At 39.6% G+C, this 22,475-nt stretch overlaps 1 protein-coding gene across 2 annotated transcripts in view; it reads left to right on the plus strand.

The window, feature by feature from the left end:
* LOC142017084 (uncharacterized) overlaps window positions 1–22,475 on the plus strand; it is a 173,161-nt gene that overhangs the window by 54,662 nt on the left and 96,024 nt on the right. Inside the window, exons 4-5 of one of the 2 annotated variants that reach the window (XR_012646432.1) lie at window positions 12,175–12,306; window positions 13,066–13,125. Coding sequence is in view for 1 of the 2 variants with exons in the window: in XM_075001734.1 (XP_074857835.1) it covers window positions 12,630–13,125 (496 nt within the window). In the remaining variant the exon portion in view is untranslated. The other variant, XM_075001734.1, reaches the window with a different exon arrangement.

The following is a 22,475-nucleotide window of genomic DNA, read 5'->3' on the forward strand; positions in this document are numbered from 1 at the left end:
CCCCCATCAAAACCTCCTGGTGAGAGGAGCAGGAACTGGAAAAAAACATGGCTTATGGGGGTTGTTTAGGTGTTGCAGTCATATGTACAGAAGGTAAAGAGAATGATAATACGTGTTTCTTGTCTGTAATCATATTCACTGTTCAGTGTAGCAAACCCTTCTGCTTGTTGCAGTAGAGTAAATGGGGTGTTTAATTTGGATTCACTGTAGTCTTGAGTCAAGGTGAAGCAGTTTTATAACAGACATACAATTTTATTGGACATTGAAGATTTAAATTCCACCTTACATACATTTATATAAACAGAACTTCAATTCTGCATATGTACAGAGTCTGCATGTGTTTGCATATGTTTAGTGTGCTCTCTGATTTCTCAGTTTGAAGTGAAAGAATTATGCCGTAATTACATTTGTTTCTGAATATTTATAATACAAACACACTTGCAAGCATTCTAAAATGCAAAATGCAAAAATAAAAAATTGCTCATCAAGCACTGTTTCTCTTAGATTTTAGAGTACATGTTGGATGTCTCTCTTTCTATTTTATCACCTACAAAAGAAGCATTGGTATTTTTGGCAAATATTTTCTTTGTTCAGCTTTTCCCACAAAACTGTACCAAAACCCTAAGACAAAGTATTTAGATCATGCAATTGCTTCTTTTCTGTTTAACTTAACATAGTGGTTTTTCTATGCAATGATTTTCTGACAAGACCACAATTTATTGTATATGTTTGGATATCAAATTATTTAGAATTATGACCATGTCATCAAAATAAGCCATTTTGAAATGCCGTGCCAGCTCACAAAACAGATTGTATGGGGAAGAAATGGATAACACTTAGCCTGAGTGCATAAAAGTCAGTAAAATCTAAACACTGAGGACTATTTCATTTTATTTACCTCAAAATATAAATCTCAGATCATGCTATTGAAAGCTGCTCATGGGCTGGACTTCTCAGTGTATGAATTTTCATTGATTTTTATCAACGCCATATTCTGCTAGCTAACCACCAGGTGGTGCCCTTAGTTTATGGACATCCCTCCATTCCCTCTTTTCCTAAGATACAGTGAGATTAATGATACCGGACCAGGAATCCAGTTTCAGACAGGGGATTTAACACTCACAGACCAAAAAAAGAAAGCTTCTGCCTTCCTACACTGGTACAATAAACCTGGCTTTAAGAGCCTTGTTACTGGTAGATTTAATAGCCTACAAATTTTTTCCTCTGTTTACAATCCTTGCACACCAAAGACAGAAAACAGTATGGTTGCATGGGCCATAAATATGTTGCTATAGATCTATTTTATACAGGGTGAACTGCACACTGACTCACAACTGTCAGCATATTTCTGTTTCATTGGTGGCTGCTTGCTTTCTGTGAACCTTTGCTTACTCCAATATCGTACAGTAACTATATCCCTGGGAAAAAAAGAAATTATTTCTGAGCGGGAAATGAAGATGCTAATTCTGCTGTGAGTAATCAGTGGCAATTTCCATTTCAGTTACCATTTTTCTAACCCTCCCATTGAACTACTTTAAATCTAGTTAGTGATAGTCCACCATTACAGTTTATTATGGCTCCTGTTTAGCCACAAGACGTTTACACTGACATATGTAATCAGCTATTCATCTGTAGAATTCTGTATTTAAAAAGGCTGATTAATTTGCTCATGAAGGAAACACAGTGACAGTCTAAAAATCAACTCATTTATTCACATGTGCGCATAGCTGCAGAATGAGCTAACCCATCGTTTCTTGCCAATAACCTCAATTTTGATCTGGAGGGACCATTTATTCACAAGCAAAACATTTATCCTTAATGCAAACTGGTTCAGGGTTTGCTCACTCTTTGACATCTGGGGTTCTATGAATAACTGGAATATGCACATCCACAAAGTTGTTATGGTTATTCTTATTACTGTTTGTGGGTGTCTGTAATGCACACAATTACCTGATAATTCCTGGGGAACTGTTAATTTAAAGCCAGGGTTCACTGACTTTGAACGTTTCATAAAGAAAATGTAGATTTGGAATGTGAGGAGATGCAGGGCTTGGGAAAAATCATGATATAGACATGAAGACCAACAGGTCCATTAGAACCCGTCTTTATTTTTTCCAGTAGAAATGAAATATTTCATGATCTTACAGTGAATGTGTTACATGTTCTTGCTCATGAAACTCCTAGTAACCACCATTTTGCTGTCTGCCCACAGCAGCAATAAAATGGTGGTACAGAAGAGAGCTAATACATATAGCTCAGTACAAGAGTTCCTCTGCTCATACTAACCTCAAATACAACTAGAAGCCAGCAAATATTCTGTAGTAGTTGTTATTAAGTAGTGGTAGTTTTTAGATTATGGAAAAGATAAGGAAATGAGAAAAAAATCAGATATGCATCAGCAAAACAGACCGGGTAAAAATTAACCTTGACATTGAGAAAAACAATGTATCTATTCATTTGAAAGCAGCCCTCCTGTGAAATACTTAGATAACTACAACAAGGTGTATTGTACTTTGAGAGTATGCAGCTTTAAGACATGCAAACCTCCAGCACAATATGTGACTTTGTGAGGCTGCAGAGGTTAGGGAAGTATTTTAAAAAATAAAACCAGATTGTAGAAATAATTATATCTAAGCTGAAGCAGAAATTAGACTCATCCCTGCAAATAGTGCACAAGAAGATTTTTGATATAATGATTTGGCAATTTCTGGACTGTGACTACTCTCCCTTTTTGAGAGACTTACTTACTGGCCACCTATTTGGGGACGTAATGGAGTTTTGACCAGTTACACATGTGGAAAGAGAATTTTAGTGATTAAAAAAATATGAAGGCAGAGAGAAAGAGCAAGCGAGAGAGAAATACGTAACTTCGCTTGTTCAAGACAGAGCTGTGGAAAATATACATTAATGAAATACATTGCTAGAGTCCATATATAATATGTAACACAGTCCACCAGGGGCTAAACTGAAACAACTACTACTGTTCCTTAGGACCATTAGCTAGTCTTAAACCAAGTGTCAAAAAGGGAAATACCGGAAATACCTAATATTACTTCTTAAGTTATACCAGCCACCTCCTTACCTTTTTGGAATTTTTGCCTTTAAAACCAAACATAGCTCATATATGGTGCCCAAAACAAACTAAGAGAGGCATGGCATTTTATCATTTTGGTCTCTTAGCTAATAATGCTTTCCAATTACATTTGGGTGTTGTCTATCTTCAGCTTAATTTTTCCCTGTAAAGCTTTTTTTTTCTTCAATTTATACAGTTAATGTATTTGGTATTAAACAGGAAATTCAAACACAACCAACATCAGCTGCTCAAATTCCATATTTCTGCATTCTTGACCCAACATGAAAATTAACAGGGGAAAATAAGTTCCCTTTACAATACTGAAGGCAGTCTTGTGCCTTGACATACACTAATTTTCATTGGATCATATAACTGAAACCAGAAGAGTTTGCCAGCCTAATAAATCAAGGATTCTGGGCAAGAAATAAATGTGGTGTCAATAACCCTTTAGCCAGATAATAGAAATGGGATTATGTGATTATTTTGTCAAAAAATTAGGTTTCTTGTTTTTAATTGGTGTCATATCCTGTTGAGAGCCAGTAGGGTTTAAATCACAGTCCACCATGTTAGACAGAGAAGGAAGTGTTATAGTAAATCCTTTCATCCCGTGGTTGTTGGTTTTTATGTGGAGCACTAATTTCTGTTAAAATACTTCCAAGGAAAGATAACAGGAAACAGTAAACGTGGCAACACCACAAAATAATTTTCTGATGCACTATTTCTGTCAGTGTTCAAAGAATAAGTTGTACAGGCTGGGAAGGAAACTGCTGTATCATTAAAACCCATGCAGGCTAAAACAGCCACCCTTTCACCCTTTTGTAAAATGACCTCCCTCCCCACTACATCTCATAAATCTTTCAAACTAGGCTAGAGCCATGCATTGACTCTGCCTCTTGCATTAATGGCTGGAAACTGTTGTGCATCACAGTGCTACGTTCAAAGGGAATCAAGAGTATTTAAGAACAACTTCTGGTGTAAGATGCAATTATAACTGACAACCAGATGTCCCCCTTGTCTGGCACAACAAGCCCAGGAGAGATTGCAAATGGTCATAAGACCCTTGGATCTAAACAGTGCGTCCAAAGTGACTGATACACAGATAAACAACAATACCACAAATCACAGACACAAACTAAGGAGCGGCTAGCACTGATAAAGATTTTAGAAGTCAGGAAGCAGCTGACCCCACAGCCCTTGCTCCTCTTACTTTTTCCTGTCAAACCAAAGCATATTAGTGAAAAAAGGCCCCCAACACAGAGTGTGTTTGTATATCCACTGGCAACATTTCATCTTCGGGGAAAAGTACTATGGGTAAGTGTTTAGATGGACTCTAGTGAGAAGTATTCAATACTTTCTTTGCTTTACAAAGGTCTGGATTATTTGTGCCAACCTCTGTATTGCATTAACGTTCCTTTCCCAGTTTATTGGAAGCATCTAATAGTGCTTTTACATCCTAAAATTACAAGAAACCCCTCATCTAGCTGCAGTCTGATTTGATCCTACATGCAGGGGGTATAGATCTGATATGACAGTGCATGACCCACAGAAGTCCAGACAGTTGGTTAGGATTTGCTTTTCTATATGCAGCACCCATGTCTTCTCTGTACAATACGGTCATACGGCACAAAATCAGTGCATGTCGACACACATTCGTACACTGACGAAAAGTTCCAACAGACCACAGTTTGTGGAAGGGCCGAGCAGCAGAACTCATCTGTCTTTGTATCATTTATGAGCATATTTCTGTGAATTATTCTTAGTGGGTCCGTAACAGGTAGCAGGCATAAAACAAACATAAGGGAGTACTTCGTCACAAACGAGTCAAACTTTGGAACTCATGGCCATGGGATGTTGTGAAGGCCAAAAGTGTAACTGTGACTAAAAAAGGAATTACATTTCATGAAGGTTAGACTTGCTTTATCAGTGGCTTGCAGTAAAACCCTAAAGGGGTAATCGTGTTAGTCTGTAGCTTCACAGATAACAAGCAGTCCTGTAGCACCCTCAAGAGCATCAAATTTATTAGGTAATGAGCTTTCCTGAGTAAGACCCTCTAGGGCAGTGTTTCCTAAACTTTCTGAGACCACAGAACACCAAACAATTTCTTATGTGGAACACTGATGACAATTTTCTTTAAAAAAATTGTTGGCACACCAAAAATACAAACAGCGACATATACAGCGAAAACAAACTGAAGTAATTTAATGAGGTATCACAGCAATGAAGAAGTACCATTGTATCTGGTTTTAATAACAGAAAACTTACACCATCAGCGTCTGATATCAAAAAAGTGTCAGACATGTGCGGGACACCTGCAAGTAGTTCACTGAACAACAGTGTTCTGTGGGACATAGTTTAAGAAACACTGCCCTAGTGGGTTTTACCCATGAAAGTACATTACCTAAAAAATAAATGTGTTAGTCTTTAAGATGCTGCAGGACTGCCCCTTATTAGTAAAGCAATACTAAATTGACGGGTCCAATTTCATAAGTGTCATGGTTATAGCACTTTAAAAATCTTGTATTTCACAGTGACAGATACATAAATCTTAAATTTCACATTGTTTACAAATCGCACAGATCTCAGGTTGTCCTTGGTAGGAAAAAGTGGTGCCAGGAGGGTGGGAATGAAAGCAGAGAGGAGGAGACAATAGCTGGAAAGTAAAGATGCGAGTCCTGAGAAGAATCCCACTGAGAGAGAGAGAAGTGGAGCCTAGTAAGGACTGAGCTCAGTGGCCATCGTCATCATCATGATGTATATTATTTTGGCTCTTTCTGTCTGTTTGTTTGTCTGTCTGGGCAAAGTTCTACCATGTTCCCCCTACATCCCCTCCATGTTGTGCCAGCTCCAGCCCCTCCCCCACCCAGTGTGGGGCCCAGCCCAGCCACTGAATGGAGCCTCCCCTGCGCTGTGCCAGCCCCTCACACATGCAGTGCAGTGCCCAGCCCCCCCAATGAAGCCCCCCAGCACCATGCCAGCCCCTCCTCAACCCAGTGCCAGCACCGGACCCAGCCCAGCCCTCCAACGGAGCCCTCTACAAGGTGCAAGCCCCTCTCCCACCCAGCCTGGGTTCCAGCTCAGACCCACAATGGAGCCCGTACAAACTCTGCACTAGGCCCAGCCCCTCCCCCTCAATGTAGCCCCTCCCCTGGCCAGTACTGGGGTCTGCCCATAAACTTTGGATGTGTATTACAACAAATTTCTATCTACAACTTCCTTCCAGCCCAACTTCCGCTAGTCAGACTAATCTATGGCGTTGACCTTGGTTTGCGCCTCACTACCTTTTATTCCTTTATCAAGCTGATATTGATGCTGGACTATCTGGGCGTCAAAAGAACCCTAAAAATGTCCTTTTGATGTGGTGCAAACTGTATTTACCTATTAGCTTTTTAAATGATTACAACTATGATTTTATTTTATTATTATGCCGTATTATGTATGGGAATATTTCTGAGACCTTTTTTGTTGAAATTACAGAATTTTAAATGTAATCTCTTTTCAGCATAGCATCATAATGATAATGTTATATCAATCATGACTGGCCTTTTTAGATTAGGAATTGTTAAGAAAGAGATAGGTAATTAAAAAAAAGAGAAGTCAGTACTCAGCCGGATCCGCACCCCCACATTTCAGCCAATCCTGTGGCTGGGGCTGTTGAGGTGCCAGTACTCAGTACCAGCAAGTACCGGCAAAAAACAAGCACTGGTTACTCCTAATAACACAAGAATTAGGCCTCAGCAAATGAAATTAAAAAAGAGCAGGTATAAAACAAATAAAAGGAAGTATTTCTTCATACAGAATCCAGCCAACCTGTGAAACACTTTGCCAGAGGATCTTGTGAAGGCCAAGACTATAACAGGGTTCAAAAAAGAATTAGATAAATTAACGGAGGCTAGATCCACCAATGGCTGTTAGGCAGGATGGGTGGGAATGGTGTCCCTAACCTCTGTTTGCCAGAAGCGGAGAATATGCAGCAAGAAGTAAAATCTGCTTAATCTGTAGCAAGAGAGATTTAGGTTAGTTACTAGAAAAATGTTCAAACTATAAGGATAATTAAATACCAGAATAGGCTTCCAATAGATGTTATTTAAGAACATGTAGATAAAGAGCTGTCAGGGATGATCTATGCAGACTTGGGCCTGTGTTAGCGTGGGGTGGCGTAGATGGCTTCTTGATGTCTCTTTCAGATCCACATTTCTATGATTCTTTATATAAACTTGGCAGCTGCTCTGTTTCGCCTATGCTTTACCAGCTGTACACATCACCTTCAATGGCTGTTGCTGGCAACCATTTATTCTGCCTGGGGTTTCGTTTTCTGAGAATGAAGAATACTGGTGGGAAGGGATGGAAGAGGAATCTCCTCATTTCTAAAAACCTCCACTGACAGCTAGCTTGGTTTCAAACATTGAAAGAGTGAGATGCAAAGGGGTCTTTGCTTCTGCATGAGATTGACTGGGGGAACCTTAAGAAGGGGAATAATCTCTTTACATAAAGGAGAGGGGGAATTCTAATAGTACTGAGCAGTGGGCTTCTAAGGTGGTCTTATTTGACTCTGTTCCTCCCTTTTCTATGACTACTGTCACTATAAATAACGTCACCTCCTCAAGGTAGCAAGAAACAGACTGTCAATAAACATTACCTTTTTGTTGAAAACTAGTACAGTAATGGGCTATGTCCTTTCTTACAAATATAGGGGAAAATGGGAACAGCTTGAATAAATAAGGGGAACTGATATGAGACCCACCGTTTATTTTAAGTAACAGAGAGAAAGCCGTGCTAGTCTACATAATATCAAGACAAAAAAGCGGTAAAGTAGCACTTTAAAGACTAAAAATAATTTATTAGGTGAGCTTTCATGGGACAGACCCACTTCTTCAGACCATAGCCATACCAGAACAGACTCAATATTTAAGGCACAGAGAACCAAAAATATTAATCAAGGTTTCTGATCTGTCAACCTTGATTACTGTTTTGGTTCTCTGTGCCTTAAATATTGTGTCTGTTCTGGTATGGCTATGGTCTGAAGAAGTGGGTCTGTCCCACGAAAGCTCACCTAATAAATTATTTTGTTAGTCTTTAAAGTGCTACTTGACTGCTTTTTTGTTTTCATTTGTTTTAAGTATATACAGAAATGCCCAGCTTAAACTAGGTGGAATTATAATTGATAATCACGAGCTTGAAGAAAAAAATAAATCCCAACTCTTGAGAGCGAGATGCTCACCCTTTCTGCTCTCATTAGGCAAACCCATAGCCCAAGGCGCTATCAATTACCCCAGAGGGACAACCGAGTCTTCAATCTAGTTCCACTCAGCCGATGAGCGAAGTTTGTTTCCATTCTCGCTTCCAAACAGGGATTACAGAAAACCCCAGAAACTAGGGGAGTATTAAGTAAAATATATGTTCCACTGATTAAATAGTCTACAGCTAGTTTTCCATGCAGTATTGCTTATCTCATTTTCCTCTCAGGAAAGCCTCTTTATATGATACATCCTGTAAGGGTTCTTTTAGCAACTGGAATGCAGCTAGCACAATGTTCATTGGCATATGCACATTAAATTACACAGCTACAACTTTCACTGTCTTATTATAACATTTTAGTGCATATCATCTGCATGAATTTTTGCCCTAGTGTATCTGTTTCCAGCTTTTATACATACTTGGGGTTGTGGGTTTATCATGATTCCCACACTCTTCATTTTCAAAGAGCCAATTGTGTTTTAGCCACAAAAATCACATTTCAATCAATAGGCATTTTGTGGCAAAATCCCAAGCAATTCTTGTGAACTGTGTTATTGTCTTTAATCAGACATTTGTGGATTGATTTTCTTTGTTTACTGTTTTAGAAATGGTGTAATGGTCTGTATGTAAAATGTATACATACACTGTTATTATTTAATCCATTACATCAGTCCATAGCCTAATCCAGCATAATGTCTGTTGATATTATGACACCAGGATAATGTTAGAGAAATACAAACTAACAGAGTGAATTGTAACTAAGAATTGCAAGTCGATGGTTATCCTCTCCACATCTTCAGTGGATCCAGGTATTGGCCCACTGAAGTTATTAATATGTATTTTTCTGTGACCACCATAATGTCAGTTGAACCCAGGCTGTACGATGGGCTTAGAATTTGCAGTTTTACCCTGAGTTAAATGGAACTAGGAAGTGGAACTCTATTAAAAAGAAATGACTGTAAAGTCCAAAGCATGGGAATATAATCACAGAGTGGCCAAAAACATACACCAGGGTAACTCTGCAAAACCTACATTGCAGCTGTCTCCCGTACCATATTCTTCATTCACTCAGCACAGGACACTCCCACTGACACCACTCGGGGTTCTGTGTGCAGAATACGATGCTGAACTGACCTTTTAGCAGCATTGACACTGATGGTGGTGGGGAGACACCATTCATTCGACTGGTATTTGTGAAGGTTCAAGGGTCATGCTGCTGTCTGGGAATTTTTCTGCTGAAGCTACTCCTTTCCAGCTATTGCAGTGAAACCAGCACATCTAAGTCCTGCTCACCTATTTTACACCTAACCTGAGCACCACTGCAGCCAGTCACACAGTCACTGTCTTACTCACCCTCCATTTCTCCACTCTCTGTGGCAGTGGGGCTCCACACTTGCTTACTCAGTCTTCTTTGGGGTTTCCAGAAAAAAAAATCCAAGACACTAGGGAAGTGTTAAATTAGTTAGATGCTTCGTTGATTAAATAATTTGTAGATAGCTTTCATATTTACACTCAGTGAGTTTCTTTCTCTGTCTCACTAAAGGAATAATTGAAAACTCCTCTCTTGCAAGGTTAACAATTTCCAAGCCATCATGCCTTTCTGCACATCATTTCCTACTGCAGATTTCCAATTTGATGGTTATTAAATATTTTAAAAGTTGAATTTGACCGTGGGACCTGTAAACAAATGATTTACAGTTGATTATATATGTTATGGGATAACTGCATGTCTTCAAGCAAGTCTGAATTAGAAGATTTTCTTTACTTACATTAGGCTAGATTCTGGTGCACCTCCTAATATTAAGTAATGCCTGCCGAAGCTGTATCAATTTCAAAGGCACTGCCTCAGGAGTTAGGTGCCACAAAATAGGTTTCAGAAGGTGTCCCATTGTTACTGGGGCAGGAAAGTTTTTTTTCTAAAGATTGTGCTGATTTAGAAGACAAACAGTTCAATTAGTTTCCCACTCTTTATGTCTTTTGCAGAGTATATGTAAATTCTTACAATATGCTTTAAAACCAAATTAACGAGTACATTTTTCTTTTAGAACATCCCTTGTAGCAGACTCATGGGCAACCTTGCAACATCACACAAGTTTTTGTGTTAGATGCAAATCAAGCACTGTACATTTGAGTATGGAAATGTATTTTAGCAACAGGTTTTCAAGGGACTATTTGAAATCACAGCAAATAAAAAAAATCCTTTGAAAATGATTGACAGAACCTTGCTGGTATCTCTCTGAAGCTGAAACTTTAGATCTGCGTTTGTTAGCAAGACAACGCTTGGGCATTTAAAAAGTATTTCTTGCACCGTCAGTCTCTTTTATCTTTTTTGGCATGCTCTTTAGGAAACAGCAGAGAAAGAAAAATATGAAACTGAACACAGCAAATTTAATTATAAAACAAAGCCACCCACCTTGCTTTCAGGGTCAGGAAGTACAATCGCCTTCTTGTGACGCAAGAATGAGTTTAACTACATATGTTACATGAACAATTATTTAAAATAAAAGGAAATGACCTTAAAAACAGCTGCAGTATCTCAGGCTATGGAACGGAGAGCACTGCAGAAAAACAGCCCATTGGGGAACTCAGACATGTACACCTCCAGAGTTCTCCAGCAACGGTACCATTTCACAAACAAAAAGCAGTTGCTTCAGAGAATATTGCAATACACCTTGTATATACTGGATCTCAGCAATACAGCCTCTCTCCTCTCGCTGCAGGAACAGATCAGAAGTCACTGTTAGCTGCCAAATGGTGCTATAAAAGTGTATTTTTCAATTATAGTTTTTACTGAAGGTTGCAAGCACTTCAGCATTAAATGCACACCTATGAAAAAATACAAAGAAAAGAGCATATTGCAACAGAATAAATTCATTTTTATTGAAACAGCCAGAAGTCACATGATCAAGCATCTAGCCTTTAGGAAAGCAACAGAACTAGCTTGAAATGGTAAAGGAATTAACCAGTGTTCCTCCTCCTTCCACCAAGCTTTTTCGCCTGTCGACGGGTTGCATGTCCATATCCTTCGCAGCGCATCTGTAGAGCTATTAAATTGGATAATCCCTCTGGCCTTTGATACATTTCTGGACATGATTATTTCATTACTTGCAGTATATCAGTAGGATCATAATAAAAAGGACTTCTGACAACCTGCCAAGAGTTTTGTGGCCTTGTAAACACAAAAGTGCTCTAATAAAATTTTATTAAGTGTTAAAAAGTCATAAAAAGTGAAATAACATAAACTACAAAATTTACTGTCCTCAGCAAATGCTGAAAATATCGTCCATAGTAAAATTAAATTAGCATGTAATAGAGAGAGAAGCTGTGTGGAGTGGGTTTAAAAGAGGATCCAGGAAAAAAAATTGCATTGGAACTGGGTCCTGGGGATTTAGTTTATGGAAAGCCTTTATTTTTATTGGAGGGAAGGAAAGTAGAGATGAATGAATATGCAGATTATGGACAGGGGCGTTCTAAGGTCATTTGTGTCCTGTAGGTTGTCGATAGTGCTTTGGGAGAAAAATATATTGCAGGTTGTAATAGGTGGTGGGAGGAGGGAAGTGAGTCCTGGGTGCGGCTGGTGTCCACTAGGGAGCGCTGTGAGACTGGGAATCTCTGTGCTGTGCCTAGGGAGGGAAAGGGACCCAACAGAGATGCCCTTGCAGCTCGATAGGACACCCCCCCCCCCCCGACAGTTTTTATATTTACACTTTTGGCGTTTTCTTAGAAATCAAAAAATGGAGTGAAGAAAACCTTGCGGCGCGGCCGGGCTGCCTGAGAGTTGCTGGGTGGGGGAGGGGGGGGGGAGCAGAGCTCGCTCCTTTGGCTGCAGCGTCCTGGCCTTTCTCCTGCAACTTGCACTCCCGCAGCCCGAGGGGAACAGCTGTCCCGATCCCTGTTGCTGACGGGGGAGGCATCAGCCTTCGGCGCGGCGCTTCCCACTGGCTTTCCTACCATTGCACCGTGACCGCCACGCGGGGCCCGGCCGCCCGCGGAGCCAAGTAAGTTGCCTCGCGTGCTTGCACTTGGTGCCCTCTAAGCGACGCCTCGGCTCGCCGGCGCTGACCGGCTGATCACGGAAATAACCCGAAGTCAGGGAAATCCGCCCCCGGCCCCTCGCCCAAAAGCGGCGGGCGGCTTGCGAGAGCCGCCAACTCCGGGGACGCAGCCAGCGGGCGCGGGGCTGCAGCGGCTGGCTCAGCCCGATCCTTGCATGGCTTAAGGCCCCCGAGGCCGGCCGGGGAGCTGCGCTGTGGGCCTAAGGCTGGGAGAACGCAGCCCGCCGGAGCGGAGGCTGCTGGCCCGCGCTGCCCCGGGACTCCCAATGGCCCAACAGCAGCAGCCCGGCCCCGGCAACTCCTGCTCTGCGCCACGTGGGAGGAGGTATGAGGAGCTGCTGGGCACGGATCTCCGGGGAGGCCCAGCTTTGAGCCCAGCCGGCCAATGCCCAGCTGCCCCGGAGAAGGGAGACAGCAATCTGCTGTGTGGTGGCTGGAGTCCGCATCACCCTGCTAACCAGGCCTGGAGCAAACAGGAAGGAAATGAGCAGGCAGTTCCAGGGTGTCCTGTCATCACTCTCTCGCTCAGGATTTCCTTCGGGTTTTGGCTGCAGCAGGAGTTACCTGAATTCTGCCAGAAGGAAGTCAGCTTGTTCCAGTCACTTGTAGACTCTCCCCAGGGTGCTGGCAAAGCTGTCCCAAGCAGGGTTAGACCGATTCATGGCCGGGATCGTTTAAAAAGTGTCCATTTATATTTTTCAGATGAAAAGGATAGTTGGTTTTCAAGTGGCAAGACTGATGTTCAAGGCCAAGCAGAGCAAGGTACTGAGTTACTCAGTGTATAAGCCTGTTTTGTCTTTGGTGAACATGTGCTGAATACATGCCGGGAAACGAAACCAGAAGTGCAGCTCTACCTAGCTGTTAGCTGCAATAGGCAGTGGAATTATTTTAGGGGGAAACAAGGATACAGGCACAGGTAATTAAGGCCATTGCTCTTATTAAGAAAATGCCACATAAAGTCGTTTTAAGAGTGAATTGAGCAATTATGTAAGCCATTGATATTTTAGCAACAGTGGGGAGTTTTAAATAAAAAACAGTTATATGCTATTATTTTGAGCCATAGGAAACAAAAGCTAATACATGAGTAAGCTGTATGCACAGCTTCACTGTTAGTTTCTCACTTTGCTAGTTTCTAAAATATGTATTTTTTCTTGTATATGATGGTGGCTAGAATGACACCTATACATAGAAACCTACAAACAAAAAATATATATTCAACATGATGTTTCCAGGCTCTAGTAACAGTTTAGAAAAATCCTTAGTTTTGTCCCTTTTGGAGTGTGAAGTCTGAGGATATTATTGTGTGATCAATATTTAGTTATATTAGCAGATTACAAAAATGCATTTTATGCAGACAGTGTGTTTGTCAAGTATCAGAAGTCTTCACTCTTGATCTGATGTTTTAGTTTTGAAATATTTAATATTTATTGGTAATTAGCAACATTCACAGAATATTGTAGAACACATTATGTCATTCTGCATTTTTAAAGGAACATTAAGAAAATTACGACCCCATCTAGTATCTTCAGAAATCTGTGATCAAATGCATCTTCTGCATAAAAAATGCATATTTTAAATATGAAATCCAAAGCATTACTTTATATACTACTTAGGGGCATTTTTAAAATTCTGTCACAAAATATATTTTAAGGGCTATAAAAATATGTAATGCAGCAGAAAAATTGCATAGTCAGTGCTTTGAACTTAATGTATAATTTATAAATAAAAAGGAACTGAACCATAGAATGTAGATCTGTGTGAAGAATGTGTACATACATGTGTGTAACTTTGAAAAGAAATGAAGAGGTGTTAGAATTTGCATTACTGGCAGAATCACCATGAACATTAAAATGTTGGCATAATTGCCTTATTGCTCTGATTTTTTTAAGCATCATTGAAAAAAATGCTTCGAACTTTGATATGAAGCTATATATGTACTTTTTAACTATATATTTTAAACATCTCATTGTCTCAACAGATATAATATTTGTGGTTATTTTGCTTTGCATTCTAAGGGCTTAATTCTGCCCAGATATGTATGCAATTAAAACCTCAATCATGCAATTTGCTTCAGTGAGTCTGCTGTTCTGAGTAAATGCATTCCTGGATCAGGGCTTGAATGATTTTAAAAAATCTTTTAACTGGGTGTTTATGCTGGGTATTGTGAAGATGTAGCTTTGAGGGTGCAAAGGATTTTCTGAATGGGATGTAACATCGGAAAACTACCATGGATATGCAAATGAAATCTAAAAATGGAAATTATACGTTCCAATGAGTGCAGTGAGAGTACAAATATCAAACCTGGTGATCCCAAATGCTGATGAGTATCTGCAACTCCTGTTTAAAATTCTTTAATTTTAAAATTGTTAGTTTCAATACACAAATCATTATTTGTTTTATAGCGTGCCAAAGGGCTCAAAGCACATCACATGCGGCCTGGCCCTCACTGCCTAGGACAGTTTGCAATCTGAATTTCAGACATGACACAAGGGATGAGAAAGACAAACATAAGGGATGCTCATTACAGGCATCAATGGATTAAATCCTATGCTCAGAAACTAGGAAGTGCATGTACCTTCCTTTGCTGGATTTCTACAGATACTTAAAGAATTTAAAATAACACACTGCCCAGCACTGCCCCGTCTCTCAGATTACACATACCTAAATCTTTCTGAATTAACCAGTGGCCTCAAATCTCTTCCAAACACTGTATTACAGAAATAAATAATGGGTGAAATCTTGGCTCCCCGATGTCAATGACAGAACTTCAGCAACTTCATTCTGTTCTAATCCTTTACATCAAACGTAGGATAAAGATTTTATGTTGTTTTGAAAAGAACTGAAATTAGCTGTTTTTAAAGTTATTCTAATTGGTTGGTAATAGGCAGGTGACATAAAAGTGTAAAATATATGTTACCAGTTCTTATAACATTTTAATTTCCTATAATGATCCTGTATCTACAAACAAGGACTCGAGCTCAAAATCTCCTACAGCTGGTTTATGTAATTTATGTAAAGCATGTAGATAAGAATATAAGGTCTGATCAAAACTACACCAATGGCAGTATGGACATTCTAAGTCAAGGATGCTCATTCTAGCCACAATTCATTCCCATCTTCAGATGTGCAATATATTAGTACAAGAGATAGGTTAAATAGGACGAGGCAGTGTTCACTAATGCTTTTGTGAATCTGAGTCATGCCTTTAGTGTTATTTGAATGTTTTTTTCCCTAATTTTAATTTCCATTTATTGTTTAGTCAGGATGTGGTAACACTTAAATAACACTTTTCCCCAATATAAAAAAATCAGATCAGAAAAACAAATATTGCTTTAAAAAAACCCAGTCCCCTTATATTTACGTCTTCACTGACATTTTTTCATGCCCATCAGTCATTCAGACTTGGCTGGAACCAATCCTTTGTATGTATTCGGTTTTCAATATTTGGATGGAATTTTGAGCCGTATTCATTCTCTTTGCAGACTGTACTCTCCTTACAGACAGACGAAATCAAAGTTTCACACCCCAAAGTTTGTTGTGTGAAGCTTATAAATTATAAAGCTACATTTGCTTCTTTGGAATTCTGCATTGTGTTCACACTAGGCCAAATTCATTCTTTTGTTATTCATCTGCTTAACTCATACAAGTTAAAAAGAGCTGAATATGGGCAGAACTATGTATACAATGCAATAGGCACAGCAAGCCACATACAAATGAGTTATGAAAATTAGTTGCTGTATATGCTTAATAAAAAGTAGTTTTTGGTCTGAGTGAACTTGTCTGTAACTCATCAAATTGATTTGAGTACTTCTCTTTCTCTGCATGAAGGGAAAATGGCCTGCAATCGTTCATGTACTTTTCTAAAGTAAATAAACTGCTCCCAAATAAATTCCTTTTTTATTCACGGTTCTTCTGTAATGAAAAAACAACTAACCAGGTTAACATTAAACTTGGGATGGTGGGGAAAGGCATTTCATTCAGGCATAGCACTTGTATATCATGCTTCAGCTTGATGTGAATTTAGAAGGCTAACATATACCTTATGTCACAGGTTTGAAGTACAACATGACATCTTTGTTGCCTGACTGTTTAGCTTTCCAAAGTTCCTTGAAATTTGTAGCCTGTAAGTCTTGGACCCTTTAGTATAGCCCTAGCCCCCAGATAGTCTCTGAGATAATTTCATAAAATGTTATCTGCAGCTGCGTGACTCTCATGTGCAAGTTACTGCCTGCAGTTGTTAGACTTGTCCTGCTGTTAGTGCTCTACGTCTAGGTCGCAGAGCCTAAAATGAAGGCCCAGAGCCAGAAACTCACCTGGGTTCAACTGCAAAGAAAGTACTTTTCATAATGAAAAATATTATCGAAAGTCATGGCTTTCCAAGGCAGTAGTAGGAGTGTGCCTTAAGAGCCCAATTCAGCTCACACTGAAGCCAATGAGGATTTTACCAGTGAAAAGCATTTTATGTAGATTCCAAGCATAGCCAGAGCCTAATGTATTCTAATACTTTAGCCAAAGGTTTTCTGCAGTCTACCCTTTGCAGCAAAACTGTGTAGCAGAATTTAAGCTTATGTTAAATTAAGGCATGTTGAAGTCAATGGGTTTGCACCAATGTATACTAGCAGATAATTTGACCTTGCATGTCTAGCCCTGACAGTTGCAAAAACCCAATGCAAACTAATGAGTCTGCAGAATAAATCTGAGAAGTGAGAAATGCACCTATTAATTTCAACCATGTATTAATTTAGAATCCTAATAATAAGTTAAAGATCCATTAAACTGCTAATATGTTAGCAGAAGTGTTTAGTATTGTGTGCTTAGTATTGGGTGCAGCAGCAGATACTCATAGGGGCTCTGGTTTGGGCAGAAATAGCACTCAAACAGCACGTGCAAGGGAGTAGCTCCTTACTCACTCCTAGATAAAAACAAGTGACAATCCAGCTGCCATCTGATCTTATTTCTGTAACGTGTGTCCTTCACCACTGTTATTTTATCGTTCCATTGTGTCCTGTGCAGGTTTAGAAAATATTTGCCTTATCCCCCTCACCAAGATACGTAGATAGACATTGTTCCTTATTGTCTTGTTGGAGAACCTGGCTTATGTTAACCTCAGAACAGATCACCATAAGTTTTATACTGGTATAGAAATGGGCTGTAGTAAAGATTCTGATGATTCGCGGGAAAGTACTGCATGTAATAGATGGGTGCATCAGCCATACTTTGAATTTTATCAGTTTTAGCTTCTTTGCCTTACAACTAATGCTGTGCCTGAGTCACACAATTCCAATTTAGACGTTGGTTACAGGTTCCGTAGACCAGTGTTTCTTACACTATGTTCTGTGGAGCACTGGCTGTCTGTGAACAACTTGCAAGTGTGCTGCGAGCGCTTGGAAAAATAATTCAAAGTTTTACAATAAATAGCCATTTTATGATAATAGCAATGGACAATACTAAAACCAGATACAAGGGTACTTCTTTATTGCTATGATACTCGATTAAATTACTTCCTTTTGTTTTTGCTGTATATGTTGCTGGTTTTGTGGGGTTTTTTTTGTCTGATAACATTTTTTAAAGAAAATTTTCATAGGTGTTCCACATTAAAATATATAATTGGTTGCTGTTCATAGAGTCTCAAAAAGTTAAACACTGACTTAAAGTAGAGAGGATCAAGGATTTTAGTTCAAATCTTCTCTAATGACATCTTTTATATCAGTGGTTCTTGGCCTTTGCTGATGACCAGAGTCTGATTTGGCTTGCATACCTCACTTAAAAACTACTTGCAAAATCAGACCAATTTTTTAATATATTACATCACACTCTTACTGAAAATTGCTTACCTTCACATCTTTACCATATAATTATAAGGTATGTCCATTGGAATATTGATGATGTGTGTACATTTCAGTGTGAGATTTGAGCCTGTTTTTCACCGCTGAACCTTATCTGAAGCCTGAGTCCTGACACCCAGGGATGAAGCTTGTAACTTAACTTCATGGACCTCCCTGTGGCATGTGGCCCCAGGCAGTTGTCCTCTTTACTGCCCTTTAATGCCAGTCCTATGCTTGTGGTCCTCCTAAACTCATCTGATGACCCCTTCTCCCCACTTCCCCTGCTCCCCTGGGGACTGCAAGCTCCAGTTTGACAAACACTGATCAGGATGAACTGAGCACCCACTGTAAGATCTCTGTGTGCCCCCAGTGTACGCATCTACCTGGTTGAGAATAACTGTTTCACACTGTTTCACATGGTGTCAGTGTAGATTCTTGGCTGAGAAGCAAATAGCAAAACAGAATTTTATTTTGCTGAATTATAATATTAGCGCTACAAGTGGAAGGAGCATTAGAACTGAGGAAAAGAAATAAGGATTTTTTTGCCCCCACTGCAGTCAAACAAGATAAACCAACTTTGTGATGGTACATGCCATCCCAAGAAGAGCAATAGAGCAGTGATTCCCAAGCTTTTCTCTGGTGCGGACCCCAATTAACCCCCCCAAACCATTTGTGGACCCCCATCAAAACCAATTCTAGCCATTGTGCACACTTCATTAAATGGAAAAGGAAACCACAACGTAGGTTTTGGGGCAGCAGTTAACATTATTGGAAGGTATTTAATTTAAAAATAACTGTCACTTTGCAGTTTATTTAAAACTTATTTTCTATGATCATTTTTATTTATATTTTTTTCATGGACCCCCTGCAACACCCTCACGGACCCCCAGGGTTCCATGGACCCCATGTTGGGAATCAATGAAGTTGAGCATCTCAGGTTCATAGGATTTTCTACCCTCTCTTCATTCGTGGCCTGTAAAGCTTCTTTGTTATATGTCATCCCTCCAGCCCAGTGAACAAAGAGACTCTGTCAAATGGATGTCAAGAAGAATCCACTTCTCCTCATGTATGAGAGCTTCACTTTCAGAAGGTTTCCAGCACCTCTAACAGTCTATGGTCATGCACAAATTTGGGTTCCTAAACGTTACCAGCCAAGCCACTGGCCAGGCCAGTCTCACCATTGAATAACTTTAGATGTTCACAGTATTGCCCAGTAAATTGACTTGATCACCTCAGTGCTCATGTTCCTTTATTGTAAACAAGTGTAATTGGCTTTTTAAGGCAACATGAAAGAAAGCCCCTTTGACTATATCCTTGCACACAATTTTATTGTGTGAATAAAGCAGCATCCAGTCTTTATTTACTCTTGTTCAGTGCATGCGTGCTATGAAAGCCAGTCACAGCAGCACTGTGAAGAGCTGAAATAGTTTTAACGCCACCCACAGCTTTAAACCACTTTGAAATTGTAGAGCTGCTATTTCTTTCCTATGGTTTCCAAACAACATTTCCAAAAGTAATGGCTGTGATAAGAGTATCCATCAGGCTCTTTTAATTGGATAATAGTTGTCTGTGTAATTTCTTTTTCTGATAATTTAAAATAAAGAGGAAGAAAGCAAGACATTTTGAATTAAAGTTATCATGTGGTATAGTCACCTGGGGACCACATCAACTCTATAATATTTATCAGGTGTATACAGATGTAGGCATTTTTGAAAGGTCCAGTGTCACTCAGTTCAATGTGTTTTGTGGTCATATTACACAAATCTGGTAGATTGTAGATTCAGTAGTAACTATGACATTTTCTACGTGCATCCCAGATTCTGTAAGCTCATTACAAATATTAATTTATTCTCAGAACGTCATAGTAGGGGAGTAATGACTCAATTTGTGAGAGGTATAGTGAGGCAAAGAGAAGTACAGGGTTAGAGTGTACCTGCTTAGCCCATGAGATGCTCTCTTGGCATGCTGAGGGTGTGGATACTGCTATACTCTGTGAAGGGTTTCAAGATACTCCCCATTATGTAGCTGGCTACCTCTGCCAGCAGTTAGGAAAGAGCCAGGACTCTGCCGACTCCTTTGCTTTTGAGGCGCCCTGTAATCTTGTCCAGCTAAGAGTGGTTTGCCAAGGACTAGCAGAGCTAATAAAATAGACAGTGTTCCAGTTCCCAGCCCCTGCTTTGAACTCTATTTGCAATAATCCCCCCTAAAGTAATAAAAGTGAATGGTGCTATTGAACTGACCATCACCATGAAAGCATGCCAGGGCCACTTCAAACTGAGCTCTGCTCATGGTAATGTGGATTGCCACAAGACCCTGTGATGATCACAAATTTAACCCAAGTCTCTAACAATGTTCCCTCTAATTTTTTCCATCCATGCATGGAAAAAAATTTGTGAAGTGCACCAGAGCATATGTGAATATTCACGACCAACAGAGACACATGCCACAGATGCAGGTGCTCTGCTAATCAGCTGGGTGGCATTTGAATCTCTCCTGGGTGCCCGCCCAAGTGCGCAGCTTACAAAGAATACAGGTCTTTACTATATTTTAATATGTACATTTTACTGGGTAATTTGCTAGATGTGCGAATTATTTGAGGGATGACAATATGTCCTATGGCTAATGGCCAGATTCTGCTATCCTTATGCAAAGTCATACTTTGTTCTGCAAAGCACTCTTAGTAACTTCAAAAGACTCAGTCCCAGGTTAAGGTGAGCAAGGTGTAAGTAAGGGTAGCAAAATTTTAAACCTTAGCACTGCCTTCCAATAGCCCTTGTGTACGGCCCCGTTGAGTTAACTGTGGTGCTACATAAGCCTAGGTGCTCTGTGAGTGGATCTGATTGCAGGATTGGAGCCAAAATCAATATACAGTTACTTATTTTAGCTGAAATATTCAGATACACATTAGCACTGAAAACATGTGGCGGCTGTGTAATTGCTGTCCCTGCATTCTTGTTTTCTGGATGTGCAATACTGTTTATACTTGTTATCATTCAGTGTCAAGTAGCAAACTGGAAAACATGGGACTAGCTACAAGAAAAGTTAATAGCATGCTATGCATGAAAACTGCATTGTGGACCCAAAAGCCTCATCCATTGTAATGTGTTCTTTTCCCCATTCCCAAATAACAGAAAAAGAAAAGTAGCTAAAAACACAGTTCCACATTAAAAAACCCATAATTTTAAAATACAAAATGGTTTAATAGTTTTTAGTAATAAAATAACCAGCCAGAAAAAAATTCTGTTTCAATCTTATGATTTTATGTAACTTTAATATCAGTTTAATGTCAAATTCTGTTAAAAACGTATATTCCCATTTGAGATTTGAACAATAATCCGGAATTAATTTTTATGACCCAGATATAATTCCCTGAAACAGGGTCAGATAATTTGAAGTGCTGATGCACCTTTGACTGAAGCATCATGATTGGCATCACTAGTGTGTTGAAACCAATGCACAAATAAACTTAAGATAATTGCTACATAGTTTAAGCAGCAGTCGAGCTGCCATAACTTTTATGTATGACTATATTACAAGCTTTAGATAAATTGCTTGATGGAAATCAGTAGTGTAGGGCCAATTCATTTTTGTCTATCTTAAAAAGGGCTCAGAAAAACATCATTCCTCATCAAATGATCACTGAAAAGACAGCTTACAGTAATAACTGGTGATAAAGAATGGGCTCAGGAGAGTGCTGTCTTATCAGGATGGACTCAGTTGTCCGTCGCTGCCAAGATAAAGCTGCATAAAGATTATATTAAGTGATTTAATTGTTAATTAATCTGATTGTAACTTTGTCGGAAAGAAAACGCTGACAGTTTTACAAACACCCTTTTTATGAGGCATTTAACTTGGTAGTGGTGCTGTTCTTCCACATAGCTCATGCTGAGGATGGCTACAGTATCTGTTGGGCATGTTTTTGTACACTGAATGGTTTGCTGTGGAAGGTCTATACCTGCTGATCATGTTTCATGACAGATTCTCCCCTTTGCAGTACAGGTTGTTTTTTTTTTCTTTTTCTTTTGTTTTTTTTTTGCTTTAGAGCCCTTTTTGCTTGGTTGTTTTTCATGATGAATTGTCTGTGGCCTCCCCATTCCACTAGCAGCAGCATGGTAGCAGACCTGGAAATCTCTCACTCCATCCTCCATGCCTTTGCCACGCTCTCTTTGAGCAGTGAGCGAGCAGGCTTTCTAATACAAGAAAGGTTATTTACTCTATAGCGTCTCCACCTAGATCTTGCTCTTTTATTTTTTTTAAATAAAGTATCACAAAGGTACTATTGACATG

Source organism: Carettochelys insculpta, chromosome 8, assembly GCF_033958435.1.
Source record: "Carettochelys insculpta isolate YL-2023 chromosome 8, ASM3395843v1, whole genome shotgun sequence".
In the NCBI taxonomy this organism is placed as follows: Eukaryota; Metazoa; Chordata; order Testudines; family Carettochelyidae; genus Carettochelys; species Carettochelys insculpta.